The following is a 22,189-nucleotide window of genomic DNA, read 5'->3' on the forward strand; positions in this document are numbered from 1 at the left end:
AAGTACATTTAAGTATGCTTTGGCATGCTAGGATTTAATATACTTAGTATACTTTTTTTTTTTTTACTAGGGTAGAGTTGATATTGAATATAAGAAGCATTAATTACTAACACAATCAGGAGAATCTTAGTTTACATTCATATACATCATAAAGCCCCAGTATGATACAGTTACTGAACACATGATTTACAAACTTTGTTTTATAAACATGACATACATAAGTAATTTCTTAATAATCAAATGTTTATTATGTACGTGGTGCTTTTTTTCTGTGTGTAAAGAAATGCAGTAAAACTACCACTACAATAAACTAACATATGCATCTAAATCCATTCAAGTAGGGCACAAGAAGCACTACCACCTGGCAACTAATTTTCCTCAATGAAAGTCTGAATTGCTCCTTTTTCAATCAATGACATTGTGTTACATCATAAGGTCATCATAAAGACTTTGTGGTAAAGATCTCATCATGTGTGCAAGAAGGTATCCAAGTGTTGAAACACCGCTCCCTGGTATTTAAAAGTGTTGAAATAGGAAACGAACAAATAAGATTTGGTTACATGGAAGGACAATAAGAAACTCAATTGACTGTACTCATTGGGAACAGGGATGTTTGAAATGGCACAAAAAGTGCAATGGCAGTTGGAAAATTAGGTCTGCAGTGAGTCCAGATGTAAAAAAACAAACAAACAAAAAAACCATCATCTACAGTACAAAGGCACTTTTTAAGTTTAAAACGATATAGAAAAATATTTAAATATCTAGACCGCCCTCTGGCCGTCAGTCTCCAGCTTTTATTAAATGGTTGTTTAGAATTAGCATAGCATTGGCCCTTATGCCTCTGTGCATGATTTCTGTGCCCTTGTTTTCTTCTTCGTGAGCTTAAGGCCATCAACTAGCTCAAATTTATAGTTCTCGAGGGCAGAAGTGGTTCGGTCAGGATTGTAAGAACGGACACAGTATAGCACTGCAACACACACAGCTCCCAGAAGCACACCCACAGCACTCATCACAATGATTGTAATTAATATGGGATTCATAGTCTTCAGCATGGAGCCACCACGCTGCTCGATCCTCCACACATAGTCCTTAGAACTCCCCTCAGTATTACTTTCTGCTGAGAGAGAGAGAGAATTTTTTTTTATTTTAACCAAACATTTTATTTAACAAATTATACTCTAAGCACAATTCTAGACACACTAATGGCCACAGACTCAATAATCATTGTAACAAACAAGATTTTTTTTTTATTTTATCTACAACAAAGCAAATTGCATCATTATAGCACCACTGAGTTGAAAATAAGATCTTTCATCATCTTATAAAACTTAAAATCAACTAAAACTTAAAAAACTAAAGTTATTTAGTTTAAAACCCCCAGCAGCTATTATATGACACAATTTAACTTTTTTTGCTAAAAACATTACACTTTCAAAACCAAATGCAATCTCACTTAATACATCAAGTCTACCTCCAAACACAATTGGGTCTTCTAATAACCAGTGTAATGACAAACTAAAGTCACCTCTTCTTTTTTTGAATAAACTCCATATTTTAAAAACACCTTTATAAAAAGGTGTTAGTCCATTCAGCTGAATCCTGTTTGCGTCCATTAAAAACAGAGCAGAATCCACTCCTAGGCCTCCAGCTTGACTCAAAATAAGATTAGCAACACCTCTCCATACAAGATTTTCTGGTCCATTTAAAAGTCTTTGAATGAACAGCAAACAAAATGCAGCTCCTCTGCTGGCCAGGTGTACTAGTCCATGTTCTCCTTCCTCCCTAGGGAGATAAAGCACACTATGCGGTACCCAGTGAAACTTGGTCCAAAAAAAGTCAACGATGAGAGCTTGTAGTCTCGCAGACCACTTGGTGGGTCAATATGCATGCCAAGCGATGCCAGAGAGTTGAAGCCACCAAATTATTGATGACTATAACATGTCCTCTAAATGACATTTTTCAGCCACAGCTATTTCCATTTATCCAGTCTTCCTTTTGTTTTTTCTTAAACACCTTCCCAGCTTTTTTGCAAGACTGAATCTTCTCCAAGGTATACACCTAAATATTTGAAGCCATTTTTCTTCCATTCAAGACCAGCAGGCAGATTAGGAAGGTGTTTAGCTTCCCACTTCCCACAAATAATCGCTTCACTTTTAGTCTAATTAATCTTAGCTGAAGATAGCTTTCCAAAGTCATCAATTAATAGTCTAAGATTATCAACTTCTTCTTGATTATTCACAATAACAATAACATCATCAGCATAAGCCATTCCATTGTGGTATACTCCAACCATAAATTTTTGCTCTTAACCTCACTAACAATGGTTCAATCGCTAAGGCATACAACATGCCTGACAAGGCACATCCCTGCCTTATGCCCCTTGTGATCTTAAAGGGAGCACTCAGGCCACCATTGATTTTAAGTACACTCTGAATGTTACTATACAACACGCCGATCATTTTAATAAAACTCGGGCTAAAACCAAACACTCTTAGTGTCTGCCAAAGGTGATTATGCTCAACCCGATCAAAGGCTTTTTCTTGGTCCAAAGAGATGAGACTCCAATATATCTAAAATATCTCTAATTAAGTATATATTATCAAAAATAGATCTTTTAGGTACACAGTATGTCTGGTCCGCATGGATGACCCAACCAATTGCCTCCTTTAACCTGGTTGCCAAAGCTTTGGATAAAATGTTCCAATCAGAGCACAGGAGTGACACAGGTTGCCAGTTCTTTATATCTCTGAGGTCACCTTTTTTGGCAACAGGGTGATTACTGCTTTCCTGCAGCTCATAGGCAGTAACTCTCTGGTCAAACTGTCATTGAGCACATCTAGCAGATCATCCCCTAAAACAGCCCAGAATGACTTATAAAACTCTACAAGGATACCATCAGTCCCCGGAGCTTTCCCACACTCCATTGTCTTCAGGGCCTTTCATAAAAGGTTTTTCCAGTTCAGCATTTATTCCTCCTTCCGGAACTTTAGGTAGACCCTCATAAAAGTAACAGGCTATTTCTTCCACCTCCTCGTGTTCACTCCTATACAGCTCTGAATAAAACTCCACCGCTCTTTTCCTAATTTCCTTAGGCTCTGTAATTTCTGAACCAGATTCCAATATCAATGAATGTTTAATTCTATTTAGGCCATTCTTTTTTTCAAGTCCAAAGAAAAACTTTGTTGGACCATCCATCTGTACTATACTTTGAAACCTTGATCGTACCAGAGCACCCTGTGCCCTAATCTCCAACAATTCATCTAAAGCTTTCTTTTTGAACCTTAGTCCGTTCTTGATCTCTAACAGGCTCCAGAGAATTTTGTATTTCTAATATTTCTCTCTTTAGATCTTCTAGAGATCTGGAAATGTCTCTAGTAACATTGAGAGTGTATATACGACACAATTGCTGTATCTGTATTTTTCCATTATCCCACCACTGCTGCAATGAAGCAAAAGATGACTTCTTATTCTTACAATTTTGCCAAAAGAATTTTAACACCTCACAAAAAAGATGTTTTGCAATAAACCAGTATTAGGATGCCAGTAAGCACTTCTTGGCTTAACATTATTAACAAAAATATTACAACTGACCAAACCATGATCTGAAAACCCACAGGTGAAATTGTACATCCCTTAATAATAATAAAATGATGTTTAAAACAATACCACCTGTCAAGTCTAGCCATTGTTACATGATATTCTCTCACTTGTGACCAGGTATACTGCTTCTGAGTTCTATACAAAACTTACCAAATATCATACAAATCATATTCTTTCATAATTTTTCGAAAAACACATTTTTCCATACACTTTCATTTTGCACATCAGTGTAAGTCTCCTGAACAAACATAATATCAATATTTTTTTTGCCTTATAAACTCAAACAACATTGCTCTTTTTTTATAATCCCTTGCACCATTAATATTCAAACTGCCCAGTCTTAAACTGCTCATTAATAAATAAATAAGAGAGGAGACTGAGCAGAACAAAAACACAAGAAAAAATAAAAAAGAGACATTATGGCATTGCTTTTTTATATCACTTAACATGGTTGAACTGATCCTTTGTACAATTTTCTTCTACCTACTCACTTCTTGTTCTGTAAGACCCCCCATCCCTTTTTCTTTCATTGCTATTCTTGCTGATTCTATAAACAAATCCCGATCAGGAAAAAAATCTTCTACTTCAACTCCCCTCAATCCTTTTGTATTTTGCAAAAACCTTTTAATCTTTTCAAGAGTATAAGCATTCCTTTCAGATTTTCTTAGGGAGGCTGAATCAACCGAACTCAAAGATTCACTCTCACTCTCTGTTAATGGATCATCAGAACTACTATTCTCAGATGGTCCATCTTCTCCTTTATCTGCTTTTCCTGACACTGTTCTTTCCTTACTCCCCCCCCATCCCCCCCCCCCCTTCTCTTCCCAGTATTTTTTTTTTCAGTGTCAGTGTTTTAAAAAGACTATCATCAGCTGTCATATTAATCTCCCTGGACACTTCTACTTCCACAACACTAGTAACACCAGCTTTGTTCACCTCAGTTTCCTCCTGTCCCACTTTCTCCCCATTATTCACAGTTTCTTCATGATTATCTCCTTGCTCAGTTATTCTATCCTCATCACTTCCTTTATTTTCAGATGTATCTTTCTCTTTCTCTTGTTGATTGTCACTCGCCTCATTTTGACCTACTTTATCAGAGTTATTCTGAATTGTATCATGCTCAACATACTCTGGACACGCACGAGCAAGATGTCCTACAAGGCCGCACCTGAAGCACTTCATCGATTGTGATGTTACATAGACAACATAATCAAAGTCATCAATTCTAAATTTTAACAGAACATTTAGCTCCCGTTCATTATTTAGAATCATGTACACTTGTCTTCGGAAGGTGACAACATGTTTAAGTTGCGTAGATTTACAACCTAAAGCGATCTTTTTAATCTGTGAAACAACTTTCCCATGCCTCGCCAGTTCTCTTTTAATTAGCAATTGTGGAACATTTGACAAAATGATATTTTTTGCTGGTTGCATCAAAGGCATTACTACAGGATAAGCATCATTTATGACGATTCCACTCGCAACCATATCATTAACTTTATTTACATCGTCTAAGAACAACACAATTGCACTGTTCATTCTCGATGCTGACAAAACACTTCTATGGCCAACAACCTGTGCAATGGCTAAAACACACTCCTCTACAGAGCAGTGTTCCGCAAGGACAACTTTAATGCCATGCTGCCGCGTCTGCTGTTCAAGCGTCACATTTTCAGACGCTGCCATTTCAATCAGCACATGCTGACCGGCAGCGTCTTGCTTCCTTAACTGTTGCAGTGGTTGTGAATTTACCACAACTGTTGTTGTGGTAAATTCAGTTGATTAGACATGATTTGGAAAGGCACACACCTGTCTATATAAGGTCCCACAGTTGACAGTTCATGTCAGAGCACAAACCAAGCATGAAGTCAAAGGAATTGTCTGTAGACCTCTGAGACAGGATTGTCTCAAGGCACAAATCTGGGGAAAGTTACATAAAAATTTCTGTTGCTTTGAAGGTCCCAATGAGCACAGTGACCTTTCAGAAGGACAACCATCTCTGCAGCAATCCACCAATCAGGCCTACAGTATATGGTAGAGCCAGACGGAAGCCACTCCTTAGTATAAGGAACATGGCAGCCCGCCGCTGGAGTTTGCCAAAAGGCACCTGAAGGACTCTCAGACCATGAGAAACAAAATTCTCAGGTCTGATGAGACTCGCTAGCCACACTACCATACAGTATAGGCCTGATTGGTGGATTGCTGCAGAGATGGTTGTCCTTCTGGAAGGTTCTCCTCTCTCCAAAGAGGAACTCTGGAGCTCTGACAGAGTGACCATCAGGTTCTTGGTTACCTCCCTGACTAAGGCCCTTCTCCCCCGATCGCTCAATTTAGATGGCCGGCCAGCTCTAGGAAGAGTCCTGGTGGTTTCGAACTTCTCCCACTTACGGATGATGGAGGCCACTGTGCTCATTGGGACCTTCAAAGCAGCAGAATTTTTTCTGTAACCTTCCCCAGATTGCCTCGAGACAATCCTGTCTTCGAGGTCTACAGACAATTCCTTTGACTTCATGCTACGTAGACAGGTGTGTGCCTTTCCAAATCATGTCCAATCAACTGAATTTACCATAGATGGACTGCAGAAACATCTCAAGATTGATCAATGTAAACAGGATGCACCTGAGCTCATTTTTAAAAACGCGGTAAATACTTTAAAAACTGTAAAAACATTGAAACTGGCACTGCACAGAAGAGGTGGTTACCGACATGAGACTATACATGAACTCTCTCTAATTGTTTCTTCACATATACCTTAGTTTTAAACACACACCCACACACACCCACCCACACACAGCCACACACACACACACACACACACACACACACACACACACACACAATAAATAATGCACGGAGTAACATACCAGGCTCTGGTTCAGCTGTAGCTATAGTCATATCAAAGTCTGGATCTGAAACATTCATATAAACCTACATCAGCATCTCATTCAAATATGCATTAAAATATATACAGGACCATTAAATATAGTAATATACAGTATGATGAATATGGGAACAGTGTTACTCATAGGTTTATGTGGATGAATGCTTCAAAAATATATATTTTTTTATAAATATCCAAATTTGTACAGCGGGGCAAAAAAATATTAAGTTAGCCACCAATTGTGCAAGTTCTCCCACCTAAAAAGATGAAAGGGGCCTGTAATTTTCATCATAGGTATTCCTCAACTATGAGACAAAATAAGAAAAAAAAATTCCAGAAAATCACATTGTAATATTTTTAAAGAACTTATTAGCAAATTATGCTGGAAAATAAGTATATTAATTTGTTATATACCAATAGTTAGCAATGATAGAGGTCAAACATTATCTCTAAGTCTGCACAAGGTTTTCACACCCTGTTGCTTGTATTTTGGCCCATTCCTCCTTGCAGATCTCCTCTGGAGCAGTGATGTTTTTGGGGCTGTCGCTGGGCAACACAGACTTTCCCTCCAAAGATTTTCTATGGGGTTGAGATCTGGAGACTGGCTAGGCCACTCCAGGACCTTGAAATGCAGGTCCTTCGTTGCCTGGGCGGTGTGTTTGAGATCATTGTCATGCTAAAAGACCTAGACATATTTTATCCTCAATGCCCTTGCTGATGGAAGGAGGTTTTCACTCAAAATCTTAAGATGGCCCCATTCGTTCTTTCCTTTACACGGATCAGTCGTCCTGGTCCCTTTGCTGAAAAATAGCCCCAAAGCATGATGTTTCCACCCCTATGCTTCACAGTAGGTGTGGTGTTCTTTGGATGCAACTCAGCATTCTTTCTTCTCCAAAACACGCCTGTTTTGGTAGAGTTTTATTTTGGATTCATCTGACCATATGACATCCAGTCTTCCCAGCCTAGTGTCATTTGATAGCTCTTTGGTCTTGGCCATATTGGAGTTTGGAGTGTTACAGTTTAAAGAGATGCCATTAATACAGGTAACGAGTGGAGGACAGAGGAGCCTCTTTAAGAAAAAGTTACAAAACCTGCACTTTACCTTTTAAAATAAGTAAAAATAAATCCAGACGGATAAGTGTTTCCATTTGTGCACGCAAGCGCTGTGTGTGTGTGTATGTGAGGCTAGAGTAAGAGGAGACTCTTTCTTTCAGCCCCTTCTGTCTCCCCCTTTTCATTTTACACAGTAAACCTTTCTCCTCTCTTGTTTGAATTTCACAAAAACACACATACACATAAACGGAAAGACTGTGGGAAAAAATTTATCAAGGAACATCGTGTGAGCGCATACCAACGGAATCACTGCTGTAAAGTAGAACAAAACAAATGAACCTGCACTTTACTTTTGAAAAGAATCGCGACAGAGCAGTGTTTCTGTGTAGAGCAGAGTGTGTGTGTGTGTTTGTGTGTGTGAAGCAGAGAGGGGGTGCTTCGCACACACAAACACACACACTAAAGGCGAGAGAGAGAGGCAGAGAGAGAAGAAGTGAAGAGAGAAATTACGCGCGCACACACACATAACGCACACACATAATGACAGGCTTTCTTTTGCTTTACATGCGCGCACACCCATGTGTTAAAGAAATTAAAAAAGATTGGTGGTCTCGGAACAATTTGGCTCCCCTGTACTCCCAAAATTACTGGGGGCCTTACCTTTTTAGCAGACAGGTCGATATGAAGTGACCAGACAGACCACAGTAAAAGCCTTATTCTCTGTCCCATCATTGTTAACATTTTTCTAATGAAATACGAGTACAACCCAGCTGCATAAGTTCGGCAGGGTTTTCGAGGAAGCCGGAGGAGCTTCAAATGGCTGTGGTCTGATTTTCCGGGAAAACTTGCGCTGCCTGAGACGCTTACAAGCATCGACGTGAGGAAGTTAATAGGGTTTTGGAAGCTGGACAGTAGCTTGTGTGCCAATATCACATCTTTTACTGGGTTGGAGAGTCCATGAAGAAAAGCATTGAAGAGCGCCCGGTTGTCCCAGCCACATGAGACAGCCAAGATGCGGAATGAGTAGACTCTTTCTCATTTTATCCATAAGGGACCTATAAGCAGTGCAGCAAAGAACCTGTGCATACCATAGGGCTGTTTCACATTCCTCGCCATTCCGGAAAGAAGAGTTATAATATAAGCCACTTAAGATAGCTCTGTGGGGAAGGATGATGCTTGCAGTTTGACTATTAACGAGCTTTGAAACAAGAATGAGTGGCAGGTTTCGGGATCCCCATCATAGATAGGTGGCACTAACTGTGGCAGGAATATGACTTGTGGGCATGGCTGTAGCTAAAGCCGCTGTAGTGGAGTTTGCATTTGCTGAATCTGGGAGGTAAGAGAAGCCATGGTGACAGTTTTGAGCATGACCTGCTGACCTGCTGAATGACCTGTTGAATGTCACACTGGTGTGTGTGCCCAGGAGATGGAGGAGATCTCCTGTCCGTCCTTTTTCCATTTTCTTTTTTCACATAAACAAGAAATTAGTTTAACGGTTTCTCCCTTTCGCGTTATGATTGCTTGCAATAATATTGAAACTCTTAAACATTTTTATGTTATCAACAAAAAAAAAGAAAGATTGGTACCCAATGGTACTTTTGGTAAGTCAAAGTTGATCTTATTTCCTTTTTTGATGCACTACAGCTTTAAAAGTGGTAGGTATGTCTATTCTACTCTTTATAAGATATCTGAGATTTAGCTGCTTACTGTTTACTGCTTTTAAACCTTCTAATGGCCTGCTGCACACATCAAGACATTAGACCCCATTCTGCTATGGGGGCCCCCCACATTTCTCACAGATATCATCTCGTCCCTGTCAATACCTTCTGGCTTTAAGGTGCAACAACAACAGCCCCCATTTCTGTCTCCTCTCCTTTCATACAGAATGCTGAGGTCCAATAATGGCGCAATATTCCTGCCTTGAACAGGTTGTGTGAAAAAAGCTCAAGTCTAACCAGCCAAGATGGGGCTTACCTTTACATTCGGCAGCACTAATTTCAGGGATAATTCTCACATTATCCACAGAGATATGTCCAGATAATATACTGCCAACAACACCCTCAATAATCACCTGAAACAAATAAAAATATATTAATTACTATAATAATAATAATGATGATAATAAAGAGTGGTGCCTGCCGTGGCAAAACATTGGAGTCTAATCACACTTATGTTAGCGACATGTTAATCATATTAGCATTATGCTAGGAACATGCTAATCATGTTGGCATTATGCTAACAACATGCTAATGATGTTTTTAACAAATTGCTATTAATATATTTAACAAAATGCAAGCGGCGTGCTAATCATGATGCTAGGAACATGCTTATCACACTAGCATTATTCTAGCGTCATGCTAGCAACATGATAATTATGTTAGTATCATGTTAACAGCATGCTAATGATCTTGCTAGGGGGCATGGCTTATGAACATCATGATAAACATAAAAAACTGATTGGTTGCCCGAGTTAAATGAACCCTCTACGACAATGGGATCCTTAGTTTCAAAGTTCATATGAAAGTTACCATTATATGTTGACTGACCCCTGCTGGGGCAGTTTACCGCCCACCCCAAGTCTTAGCACCCCAATCCCGAATAAGCCACACGATTTAACACCTCTTTTATGACCAAAATCCCCATTATAAGTCAACGGGGCTAATTTGTGCACCTCTTGCGGCCTGGGCGTAAGACTTATACTCAACTGCGGAGTATGTCCTGACAGTTTGCAAACCTCTTCAAATGTGTTAAATTTACTTTTCTACAAAATTCCTACTCTGCTTCATCGAAGTTGCTCTCAATGCCCACCCCTTAAAAAAGTTATAGGCCCCCTATCCCGAATAAGTTGTAAGATTTTTCACCTCATTCATGGGTCTACAACAACCGGTATGGGACTAGTCACGCACCAAAATTGTGTACGGAAAAAGAAGAAAATAAAGAAAAATAATAAGCCTGTGAGATAATTGTTACAACGCACCAAATTTTGCCCACTATATAGCTCCTCCGCAAAAAATTTAAATCACTCCTGTTGCAGCTCCACGCTGCCTCTTGTTTTTTGCCGCCTCAGTCACAGCTCGAGCTGTTGCCGATTTGAATTAATCAGTTCTGTTTATTTAAGATGCAGCAAGACACCCACCTGTCGACAGATTATTGTGCTGCATTTGCCATGAGACAGGGGGCCCCATGCTTCGCAAGCACCACTAATAATAAGCCTGTAAGATAATAATAGTAGTGGTTCGCTGTACAAGCACCACTAATAATAAAATGAACACGGTGACAGTTACCTTGTATGGTTTATCAGCATGAGGCATCAAAACTCTTCCTTCTTTCCAGCCTTTTGTCTCTTTCCATTCCATCCTCCAAAGAAGTACCTCCTGTTCCATCATCTTTTCTTTCCTCAGTCTGTAATTTATTTCTCCCTGCAGCCTCTGTCTTTCTCCTACTCCCTCCTCTCCTTCCTCTTTCTGTTGCCAAATGTGTAGGGCACCTGTGTGTTTTCCAGTGAACCGGTACCAGAATGACACACACAGATCTTCATCGAGAAATGTAACAGGCAAACTGACCAATCGGGCCAATGTAACTTTATTCCTCATCTCAGTTTGTCGTTCAACCTCTGCAGTTTTTTCATTTTCCATCCATCTATTCTTTTTCATCTCAGTGTCCTGCTTTAGCTCTTGCTCTGATGGGTTCTCTGACTCTCTGGTCAGTGCTGTGTAGATGAAGTTTCCTGGTTTTCCTAATGACATCCAAACATAATAATCTATTATGCAATTTATCTATTATATCTATTATTAGAATTTAACATTTTAGTCAGATTTTGCTAAAGACCTACACAAGTAGCCGCAAAATCTCACCTGTGTAATCCACATTGGGGAGTTGATGTTTGGAGGGTTTGTCATGGTTTTGCAAAAGCCAATCAACATTTCCGATGCTTTCTGGACTCCACCCACAGAAGGAGGGTTGATCTGACCAGCCAAAGTCGCAGTCAAACCAAAGATATGCTAGATGTAGCACAAAAACACAAAAAGCGGAGGTAGGTTTTTAACTGTAATTTTTCAAAGGATCAGTTTTTTTTAATTTCCTGAAGTTCACAAAGTTCTAAAAAATCTTTTATGAGAATTTATAATTCTAGTCAATAAAATTTTATTTATATAGTGCTTTTAACAATGAATCAACATATACAATACAATATAATATAATCAATGTTTAGAGTTAATCAGAATTTGTGGGGTTTTATCTGTCCACCCACCTCTTGAGGTTTTTAATGGGAAGTTAAAGCAGTTGACAGCATGCCAGGGTGAATGATAGAGGTCTCGAAAAAGAAGGATCAACAATGCAAATATTGACTCTTTGCATAAACGTAATGTAATTGTCAAAAAAAGCCACTGATACTTATAAAATGCTTGCAATTACTCTTCAATATACAATTTTTAATCTCACGAAAATATCTAAAAACCCTGAAGCAGCGTCAGACTTTGTTAAAATTAATATTTGTGCCATTCTCAAACTTTTGGACCAGTCTGTGTTGCTTAGTGGTGTTAATATTAAGGTTCTGCACAGGTCACAGACTGGCTATTGGGAGTAACGGGGTTTTCTCTGTGGGCCGCTGGACAACTGGGTCAATAATAAAATTGTATATATTGTAGTATTAACATAGAGATTGAAAAATTGCAGTTGAAAATGATGTGCCTTGATGTACTGTTCATTAGAGATGGGTTGGGGATATTTTAACATATGTAATATGTAGCTAATTTGGCTATGCTATATCAGTTATGAATGAGGTAGCTGTAACAATTATACAAATATAACAGTGCAGCATTATAATGAGGCTTACTGTTTTTTTGTTTGATACATAAGATACTAAAAAAAAGGAAGATCTTATCTTAGGTTTAAGAAAAGTAATACTACAAAAATTATAAATGTTTATCCTGTAATTATCAACTTGTATTTATAGTTAAAACTCAAAGATGGTCCATTAAGTACTCCCCAGGAAAAATATAGCATTTACAATTACAGTATAACAATGTTAGTGAAAACTTTTGCCACAACCTGAGCAAATTATAATATGAAACATTTAGGCATTTGGCAGACATTTACATTTAGGCATTTGGCAGACGCTCTTATCCAGAGCGACTTACAAAAAGAAGTAACAGTATTTCAAAATGTATAATATACATTTCCTTAGTTTTTATTAAAATTATATGTGGCATTGATGAAGGGGAATTTCATACTGCATTGCGTTATACTTCACTGTACAATGTCAAAAAGGGATTCAATGCAGTTTAATATTACTTCTTCTTCTTCTTCTACAACTGCCTAAAGGTAAAGTCCACCCCTGATAACTACTACTAGGCCTGGTAAACTAAAAGGGTATTAACTTCCCAGCACTAATTAGTAAAGTTAATATTTAATATGCTAATATTTTACTAATCACTTATCTAGACAGATCCTAAATATGATCCTGGTGTTGACAGGAATATGTACATGATAATTCATTTACTGTATTTAGGTGAGGTGAATACTTAAAAGTTATGTAAGTTGCATCCACCATCCACTTTACCCCCAACCCTCCCAAAGTAAGTGACTTGACACTTGGCCAAATCCACAGTCTGTTTGGTCATAGTCCACAAACAGGCCACTGGGTTGTTTCACTACAACCTTGGCAAGCTTTGTCTTTGTGTACCTCTTTTTGAGGCACAGGTGCATTTTCATGCTGGAACATGTTTGGCTAGTTCGAGAAAAAGAAAACTGCAATGCTTCACGATAAGGAAGCATCCTATACAATGATGTGTTTCTGACTTTATACCAACCATTTGGGGGAATACCCATATATGGGGTGTGAAGGTCAGGTGAACAAAAAAAAAATTGAAGAGTAAGCTTTCTGAACTGTCATGGAATATTTTAGAATAGAATAGGCTTCAGATATGGAACACCCTTTCTCTTAAATTTTTTTTTTTTTTGTGGGAGCATCTTTAAGGCAGATATATAAACAAAAGAAATTCAACTTTCATCACCTTGTCCACTAGAGTGGACAGGAGCAGCCACTAACTGGGAAAACAAAATGAACAAACAGGCAAGCAAGCAAACAAACAAACAAAATCTAGATTGAGTGAACTGTCTGGTGTGAACAGGATAAATATTTACACTAACTCTTAGCTAGACTGAGGTGGATTATCGCTTGTGATATTACAACTTCTAAGCTACAGGGTAAATATTTATTTAGTATTTGTGCAGCCTTCTCACCAGATTCCAAAGGCTCTGCCACTGTACCTGTAGTTAAAAACAAGCACACAACGCAAACTTAGAAAACAAATGAACATTTTAATATACATGTGAGTATAAGGTTGGATTTTCTGAGTATGGTACCTATAGGCTCATAGTCTTCAGATGTGCCTGTTCCACTGTGACAAGATGCAGATTCGTCATCACAGTCTTCTCTTGTGGTGATACCAGTGATTGCTGGACTGGTTACTGGGATGTTAGTAGTTACATCTACTATTGTAGTGGTAGGAGGAGGAGGAGTGGGGACTGGAATGAAAAATCATTTTATCTATAAGTCAAATGTGTTTTCTCAAAGTTTTTAAATGACATATATACGATATATACTATAAACCTCTAAGCTAGATGCACTAAATTCCAGGAACTTCTAAGATTACAAAACACAAAAGGAAACTCATCATCCTCTAAATTTATAACAGATTATTAAATATAAGTTATACCAGATTATTAAGTAAATTGACACTGACTAACATTTGCATTTGGGATTCTTTTTTTCTTCTTTCTTTCTTTACAAAGTCTTTATCTATTTTGTCATGTGGTCCTAAATTCAATCACGGCAAAATAGAATATTCTAGGCTTCACAAACTAAGAAAATGGTTTACATATACTGTATAACTCCACATATTTGTCTAAGCAATGGTGTGTTGATCAGAATCAAGTTCCTTAATGTTCATTTAATAAAGGAGCTGACACGGTCAGCCTGAACAAACCTAAAGAAAAGACTGTGCTTCCTTAGGAACCTAAAGCCTCTCTACTTACTTGACTCTACATTTACATTTACGCATTTAGCAGACGCTCTTATCCAGAGCGACTTACATTTTTATCTTATTACACATCTGAGCAGTTGAGGGTTAAGGGCCTTGCTCAAGGGTCCAACAGTGGCAACTTGGTGGTTGTGGGGTTTGAACCTGGGATCTTCCGAACCGTAGTCTAATGCCTTAACCACTGAGCTACCCCTGGCCCCACTACTAACTCTACTAACTACCACAGCCCCAGAGCTCCTTATATAAGCTTTTTTTTACCTATAATTTTACCACTGTACCACAGGGAGCATCTTCATAAACTGCATAATAGTGTGTCATGGTAATTGCACCTCTTCAGACTATAAATCCCTTAAGAGCATGGTGAAAACTGCCCATCAAATCATTGGCACTCAGCTACGCATCAATATAAATGTGCAGATTTTTATGTAATAAACCCCAAAAGTAATACAATCCCCAAAAGCATAATAGTTTGCAAGTGTAATGGCTATTAGAGCTTTGTAACCTTTACAAAAACTCTGTCTGCAAACGTCTGTCTAGTTTCATGACAGCTGCAGGGAAACAAACTAAGAAATAGCTTTTCCCCTGCAGTTTTCATGATACTGAACAGCTGATCATGGCATAAATAACCACTGCACTGCACAATAACATTATATTGTCCTGCTTTATTCACTACTCATCTTTGCACCATACATAATTTACAATGCTGTAATTACAAACTTTTTATTTCACCCATATTTATTCTATGCATCTTCTTTTTCTTTGCCTTTTGGCTGTTCCCTTTCAGGGGTCACCACAGTGAATCATCTGCCTCCATTTATCCCTATCCTCTGCAACCTCTTGTCTCTGTGCTTAATGTCCTAAATAAACATCCATATACAGTGGAACCTTAAATTGCGAGGAACTTGGTCTAAGAGTTTTGCAAGACTCTTGTCTTTTCAAAAAAAAATTTAACTTACCAAACAAACAAAGTCTTAATATACAAGTAGTACGCACATGCTTTAATCACAACTAAGTGCAGTGCAAGAGAGAAGAACCATTGGCAAGGCCTTATCATATCCCATGCTCAGTGTCAGTGTGCATGCATCATTACTCGTATACAGTGCTTAGCATAAATGAGTACACCCCAACAGATTTGTCAGAAAACCTTGACTTTCCTCTCAGAATCAGCATTGTCAATTTAACACTATACAGTGAAATCTTGGAATACAAGCATAATTCGTTCCGGAAGTGGGCTCGTATTCCAAAACAGTCGTAAACATTTTACATTCCAAGCATTTCACTGCATATCAACAAATAAAATTTAATTTAATTTAACACACACACACATTAATGAAAAGATTGTTTTGTCGGAGGTATTAGCAAGGAACATCGCTAATGAAACTCGTGTAAGCGCATACTAACGGAGTCACTGCTGTAAAGTAAAACAAACAAATAAATGAACCTGCACTTTACCTTTAAAGGTCCCACACATCCCATTTTTCATTAAATGTTAATATGATCTTTAGGGTCCTAATGAAAAGTTTGTATTATACGTTAATTAAAAATTCAAAAGGATTGTGTAAAAAAAACCACTACTTTTACCTGGTAAAAACTAGCTCTGTTCTCAGCAACCTGTTTCAGTACATGCTAATTTAAATGCTCATAACCTCTGCTGAGCCTGCCCCCCCCAGTTCTGTGGGGCGTGTCTTCACAACACACGTGGGGTATTGCCACGGAAGTGTAGTCCAGTGCGGGCAATGCTTTGGACTGCATTACCCACAAAGCACTGCCCACAACGCAGTGCTTTGTGGGTAATGCAGTCCAAACTGGAAAACGCTGGATTATGGAGCCTGAGCCTGTTTTCTTCTGTCGTTTTTGGTTTGATTTAAGTACGGAACCTACACAGAAGTTTGTAATATCGCCTGACAACGCAAAAATTAAAAGAATGGACATGCATCGACTCGATTTGTCTTTCTCATCACTGCATGGGCATGAATTAACGGGCTGTTATGCTGCTGCGAGAAACAACAACATAAAGCGGAGAAGTTTACTGAGAGAGATACGTACGCGATGTGTTTACTGATGTGTTTACATGACTTCTTAATCTTCGACAGACATCGTTATAAACCATCTAACGTTACAAAGGTAAACATAATATAGTTTTCTGACTACGTACACAGTTTGCAACTAGACAATCACCTTAATGCATTGTTTATTATAAACGGGCGATTAGGGATTATATAGAGACGGATGTACATAGAGAAGACTACATAACCATGTTCTATGAAAGTATAAGTTAACTTACACTCCGCATTCATCGTGATTATTAGAAAAGGCGATCTGCAAAGAGTCATAGTAAAATAAATCACACTCACTGAGCCTGGTGAAGATGAAGCAGAAACACGAAGCGTTAGTACAGATCCATTTTTTAGGAGCAGCTTCCTAGTAAAACCTGCTTTATATTGACCCGCGTTTATAAAGCACTCTGGTAAAAAAGGATTATCGCAAACATGAATGCATTTAGGTAAATCGGCTTGGACGTTAGCTTCAAAAACTAAATTCAGCCACTGCGTCCTCAGTGGCTCAGATACCTAACCCTAGGTAGGTACCCTAGGTCACTAACCCTAGGTAGTGAATGACGACTGCTGTGTTCGCTATTACACCCAACAACTGTACACAACACTCGCTTAGGCGCCATTTTGCTCCAGCAGCGAAAAACAATGGCCGACAGCTTCTTCTCACTCGGGGCGGGTCTTTGCTAAAACACCAGTGTCAATCAACTAGTGTAGGAGCGGCCTCTTGTGGTGTGGCGTCACATCAACAGGCATTTGCGATTGGCCTGATTTCAGAAGGGGCATGTTATTGTAATAAATGAAAAGAAAACCACTGGGCGGCTCTTTATCATCGTAGAGTGGTTGTGTACGCACTCTCCTAACACACAGTTCAGTCCAAACAGCTTAAAAAAGTGCATGTAGGCCTGTATGACCCCTTTAAAAAAATTGCGACAGAGCAGTGTTTCTGTGTAGAGCAGAGAGTGTATGTGTTTGTGTATGTGAAGCAGAGAGGGGGTATAGGGGGTGTAAAGGCATCAAAACAAGAAGCACATACCTGATAAATGATACTCGGTACTCGTAAACCAAGACTTGCTTGTTTTTTAAGTAAAATTTTATTAAAAATCTTTGGTCGTCTTGCAGAACACTTGCAAACTGTGTTACTCTATTCATTCAAGACCATGTTGCAAAAATAAATACACCCCAATGAAAGTCTTAGAAGAAAATAGAAAATAGAATAGAATACAATGCTGTAAGCATTGGCACCACGTGGAAGGACAATAATTTCTCTACACAAGAAGAAGATTGCGGAGGAATGACATGTATGGGTGTCATCCATGAAGGAAGTCTCTCTTGAGGGCCAGGCACAAAAAAGATGCCAGGGCCCAGACTACTGGGACTCTGTACTCTAAAATAATAAGACCAAGATATATGTTTTTTACACATCTAATGCCACTGTTGTGTTTTTGAAGAAAAACAGGGTGAAGGTAATTCAGTGGCCAAGTATAATGTTTCCTGATCTGAACCCAATCGAACACCGTCTGAAGGGACAAGTTGAGCATCACTCTCAATAAAGCATCCAGGCTTTAAAAGTGGACGTTCTTGAAGAATGATAAAAAAAAATTAATGTTGCAATTTGTCACCAACTTATTCATTCCATGGCTGGAAGACTTAGTGCAGTCCTTACAAATCATGGAGATCATACAAAATACTAGATGTAGTATTTTTTGTTGTAGGGTGTTACATGTTCTTTTTTTCATCAACTAATTTACTATATTATTAATCTTACTCTTATGTAATCTAAGCAAATGTTCTATTAAACTCAGTTTTGTCAAAACTTTGAAAAATGTTTTTGTTTTCATTGAGATAGTTAAGATTTTACTTTTCAAAGGGGGTGTACTCATTTGTGCTGAGCAATGTAGTCAACATCTGTGCATGCATGTACTGTTTATTACAACATTGTGACCATCTGTTTGTGCACATATCTAGTCTCTCTCTTTCAGAAGGCAGAGATTCCGTTAGTGTGTGTGCATTTGCACAAGTGTCATTAGAGAGGTTCCATGACACTCGCATGCGTGCACATGCTCTAATGGAATCATTGCTGTAAAGTAATGCATAAAACAAATTACCCTGCACTTTGCCTACATTTTGAAAAGAATCATGACAGGGCAGTATTACTGTAAAAGAGAGAGAGTGTGTGTGTGTGTGTGTGTGTGTGTGTCTGTGAAAAAGTCATCTTTAACAGTAGCCCCCTCCCTCTTCCTCTCCTCTCCTCTCCTCTCGCCTTGACACATGCACACACACGCTAACAGAAACATTGCTCTGTCTGGATTCTTTTCACAGGTAAAGTGCAGGTTAATTTGTTTTATTTTTACTTTGATCGTATTAATTATTTTCATATGAATATTTTTGGGTTGTGGAACAAATCGTTTCCATTATTTCTTGTGGGGGAAATTTGCTTTGAAATACAGTATGAGTGTTTTGATATGCAAGCATGCTTCTGGAATGAATTTTGCTCTTAATCCAAGGTTTGACTGTATGTACACATGTTCATACTGTTTAACATACTATGTTCTTGGCATTTCTTTACCACTGCACAAGCATTGTTTGCACAGTTAAAATGTATTTAACAAAATACACTGTAAGGGACTGCCCCTAGAGGGCACTGTGGCTATGTTTGTTTTTTGTTTGTAGTTTGGTTAGAAGACCCAGTTTCACAGAAGGCACTTTGGTCAGGTGATGACGAAGTTCACCTGAGCCGAGGTGGCTCATTAGAGACGTTATAAAAAGCTGTAAGTTCTGGGAAACTAGGTCGAGCATTAAGATTGTCTAGTGGGCTTTTGTTTTGTTTGAATTCAGTTTTGTGTTGAACTGGCTCTGAGGGTTTGTCTTTTGTGTTGTATGTGATTAAGTGTATTGTTGGTTTTGCCTTTTGTTCATGTGAGTATTAAGTATGTGGTTATTGTCCTTTTGTTTCTAGTCACTCTTACTTGTTTCTTCTGTGTGTACCTAGCATCTTTCCCCCTTCTCTAGTGTATTTCCCTGTGGTCGATCAAAGCTCTAGGCCTGGGTATGCTCTACGAGGAGCATGTGTGTGTTAAGCGCTCATAGGAGCGTGTGTGTGAGAGTCGCTGATAGGAGCGTGTGTGAGAGATGTCGCTCATAAGAGTGTGTGTGTGTTAAGCGCTCATAGGAGCGTGTGTGTGAGAGGCACTTATAGGAGCGTGTGTGTGTGTTAAGCGCTCATAGGAGCGTGTGTAAGTGAATCGCTAATGGGAGCGCGTGTGTGAGGTGTCGCTCATGGGAGCACCTGTGTGAGATGTCGCTCGTAGAAGCATAACCGGGGTAATTCCACCTTAAGGATCTTTGGTCACATGTTTAGGTTATGTATTAGCATCTGTCTGTTAACATAGAACTATTGTTATATGTTTCAGGTATTAGAGCCTGCAAGTCAGAATCTGTGAAACAAAACAAAGTGAATGTTGTATGTCTTGGGTATTAGAGCCTGCACGTTAGAGTCTGTGTTAATGTTACAGTATATGTCTCGGGTATTAAAGCCTGCTTGTCAGAGAGCCTGTGTTATCACTCAGAGCTATGTTTATACTGTAAGTTACAGGTATTAGAGCCTGCATGTCAGAGTCTGTGTTACAAAACAGAGCTAATGTTACATGTGTCAAGTATTAGAGCCAGCATGTTAGAGATCCAGTGATACTACACTGAGCTGGAGAAAAGTATCAGTGGTTTCCAAAATCCCGGTGTGTTATGGTCCTTGAACCTATGAATGTGTTTTCCGGAATCCCTGTATGTGTTTTGGTTTTCAGAATTCTGGTGTGTTATGTTTCCAGAGCCAGTGTCTTGTCTGCTTGGTTTTTTGTCTAATTAGTTTGTTTGTTAATAAAAGACTCTTTATTTTAACAACTTTTGCGTATATGCCTGCCCTTTTTAAGCCCACGGCGATAACATCAGCCCGATACACCCGCAATCGTGACATACACTCTATTCCCTATATAGTATATCTGACCTCCATACCCTGTACCTTTGTTATTTGTTAAAAAATGCACACTTATGCACTTCTGGTTGATTTCTGAAAATCAACATGAATAAATTTAAGTTAGTTTTAAATATCTAATGTTCAACTTCTGTTTTATGAAAATTTTTTGCTCCTATTTACTCTACTTCATCTTCTCAGTATACTTATGCCAGTTTTTTAGCTTAAACAAGAACAACAAAAAAATAATAAATATTTTTTTAATACTTGTGTTTTTAACTTGCACTTTTAAAATTTGAATAAATATTGGATTGTTGTCTCCGTGCTTATGAGATTGGACAATTGGGCTGCTTCTCACATTGGATGTCACAGCCGAGCAACTCCAGTCTGAGGGCCATGCCATCATGTGACCCACGCTCAGGATATATCCTTAGGAAACGCATCAGCAGTGGCTTGATGGAACACACCTCTGGAGTGTCATGGTTTTGGTTGCCCATGAATACCTGGAGTGGGATAAAGATAAAGACATATAAACAGTCTGTTGGCATTTTTGGATTTTTACCTATTCTGTTAAATTATTTTCCTCTCCCATTTAAGTTGGCTACAACAAAAAAAAAAAAGTATATGTAAACTGCTATAGGTCCTTCTCTTGTAAGAAGTGAACGTCTAAGTTTTAGTCAAACCACAACATATAATGGTTGCATTTTCAGTGTCATGAAAAGCCAATTGTATAATTTCTTTCTGTCACATAATTAGTTAAGCAATACTACCTGCTCAGCAAAACAGCAGCTACCATGGGTGAACTAAATGAAAAAATTTTTGGAGAATGCAGAATCCAAACAATTCAGTTCTCTATTACTACCTTTGCAATTACCTCAGGATTAATTAACTACAGACATGCATATCATCAACTATATTTTCTGTAAAATGTAAACTGTGATTCTAAAAAGTGATTTTGATCTTATGTGAACACCATATTATATATTTACAGATATGTAGACAAGCATGTCACTGAGAATTTTTATGTATTCACCTTAGACACTGCACAAATGGATCCTAAATAGTGCATGCCTGGACTCTATGATAAGGTTTTGTTATCCAACCAAAGTGAAACTGAAATTAGTAAAGGAGGAGGCTGATGATGCATTGTAAACCAAACTTTTGGTATTGTTCTTAATGTTTTTCATAATCTTTAATGTTGTGCATTAATTTGCTGCCGGTGACTTACTACAAAACAACAACGAAGCATGACTTAACTATATTTTTTAATTAAAACGCATGCTAAATTGTATATTTAATACAAATCCAACCACAGGTTGATTTTATCCATTGATTTTTTTTGTCCAAGATCACACAAAATTCATATTGATGCAACAAAACATTATTACTAAATATCATACCATTTGTAACCCAGTGAAAACATTAACACAATGTTATTTATAGGTTTCCAATATTTTCTTTATTTGGGAGAGGACTTGTTCTAAAGACTGCAAAAAGAAAGTTATCTTATACAGTTACCAGCAGCTGCTCCTTCTCCTATTGCCAGAAAGGCATGTCTAAATTTCGCAGTCCCATATATTATTTGCAAGGTGCT

General features: G+C 38.3%; 1 protein-coding gene across 4 annotated transcripts in view; it reads right to left on the minus strand.

Annotated features, from left to right (window-relative positions):
• Nucleotides 1–182: 182 nt before the first annotated feature.
• The window catches only part of nrp1b (neuropilin 1b), a 142,386-nt gene continuing 120,379 nt past the window's right edge, over nt 183–22,189 (minus strand). The window contains exons 10-18 of one of the 4 annotated variants that reach the window (XM_053486182.1): nt 20,954–21,098; nt 13,901–14,062; nt 13,778–13,804; nt 11,784–11,846; nt 11,389–11,535; nt 10,819–11,270; nt 9,509–9,605; nt 6,465–6,509; nt 183–1,114 (exon numbers count right to left, since the gene is read on the minus strand). In XM_053486182.1, the coding sequence (XP_053342157.1) occupies nt 834–1,114; nt 6,465–6,509; nt 9,509–9,605; nt 10,819–11,270; nt 11,389–11,535; nt 11,784–11,846; nt 13,778–13,804; nt 13,901–14,062; nt 20,954–21,098 (1,419 nt within the window). In that variant the 3' untranslated portion in view covers nt 183–833. Of the gene's footprint in view, nt 1,118–6,464; nt 6,510–9,508; nt 9,606–10,818; nt 11,271–11,388; nt 11,536–11,783; nt 11,847–13,777; nt 13,805–13,900; nt 14,063–20,953; nt 21,099–22,189 lie in introns of all 4 variants that reach the window. The other 3 variants (XM_053486181.1, XM_053486184.1, XM_053486183.1) reach the window with 3 other exon arrangements.

The sequence above is a fragment of the Clarias gariepinus genome, chromosome 25 (genome assembly GCF_024256425.1).
Source record: "Clarias gariepinus isolate MV-2021 ecotype Netherlands chromosome 25, CGAR_prim_01v2, whole genome shotgun sequence".
Taxonomy (NCBI): domain Eukaryota; kingdom Metazoa; phylum Chordata; class Actinopteri; order Siluriformes; family Clariidae; genus Clarias; species Clarias gariepinus.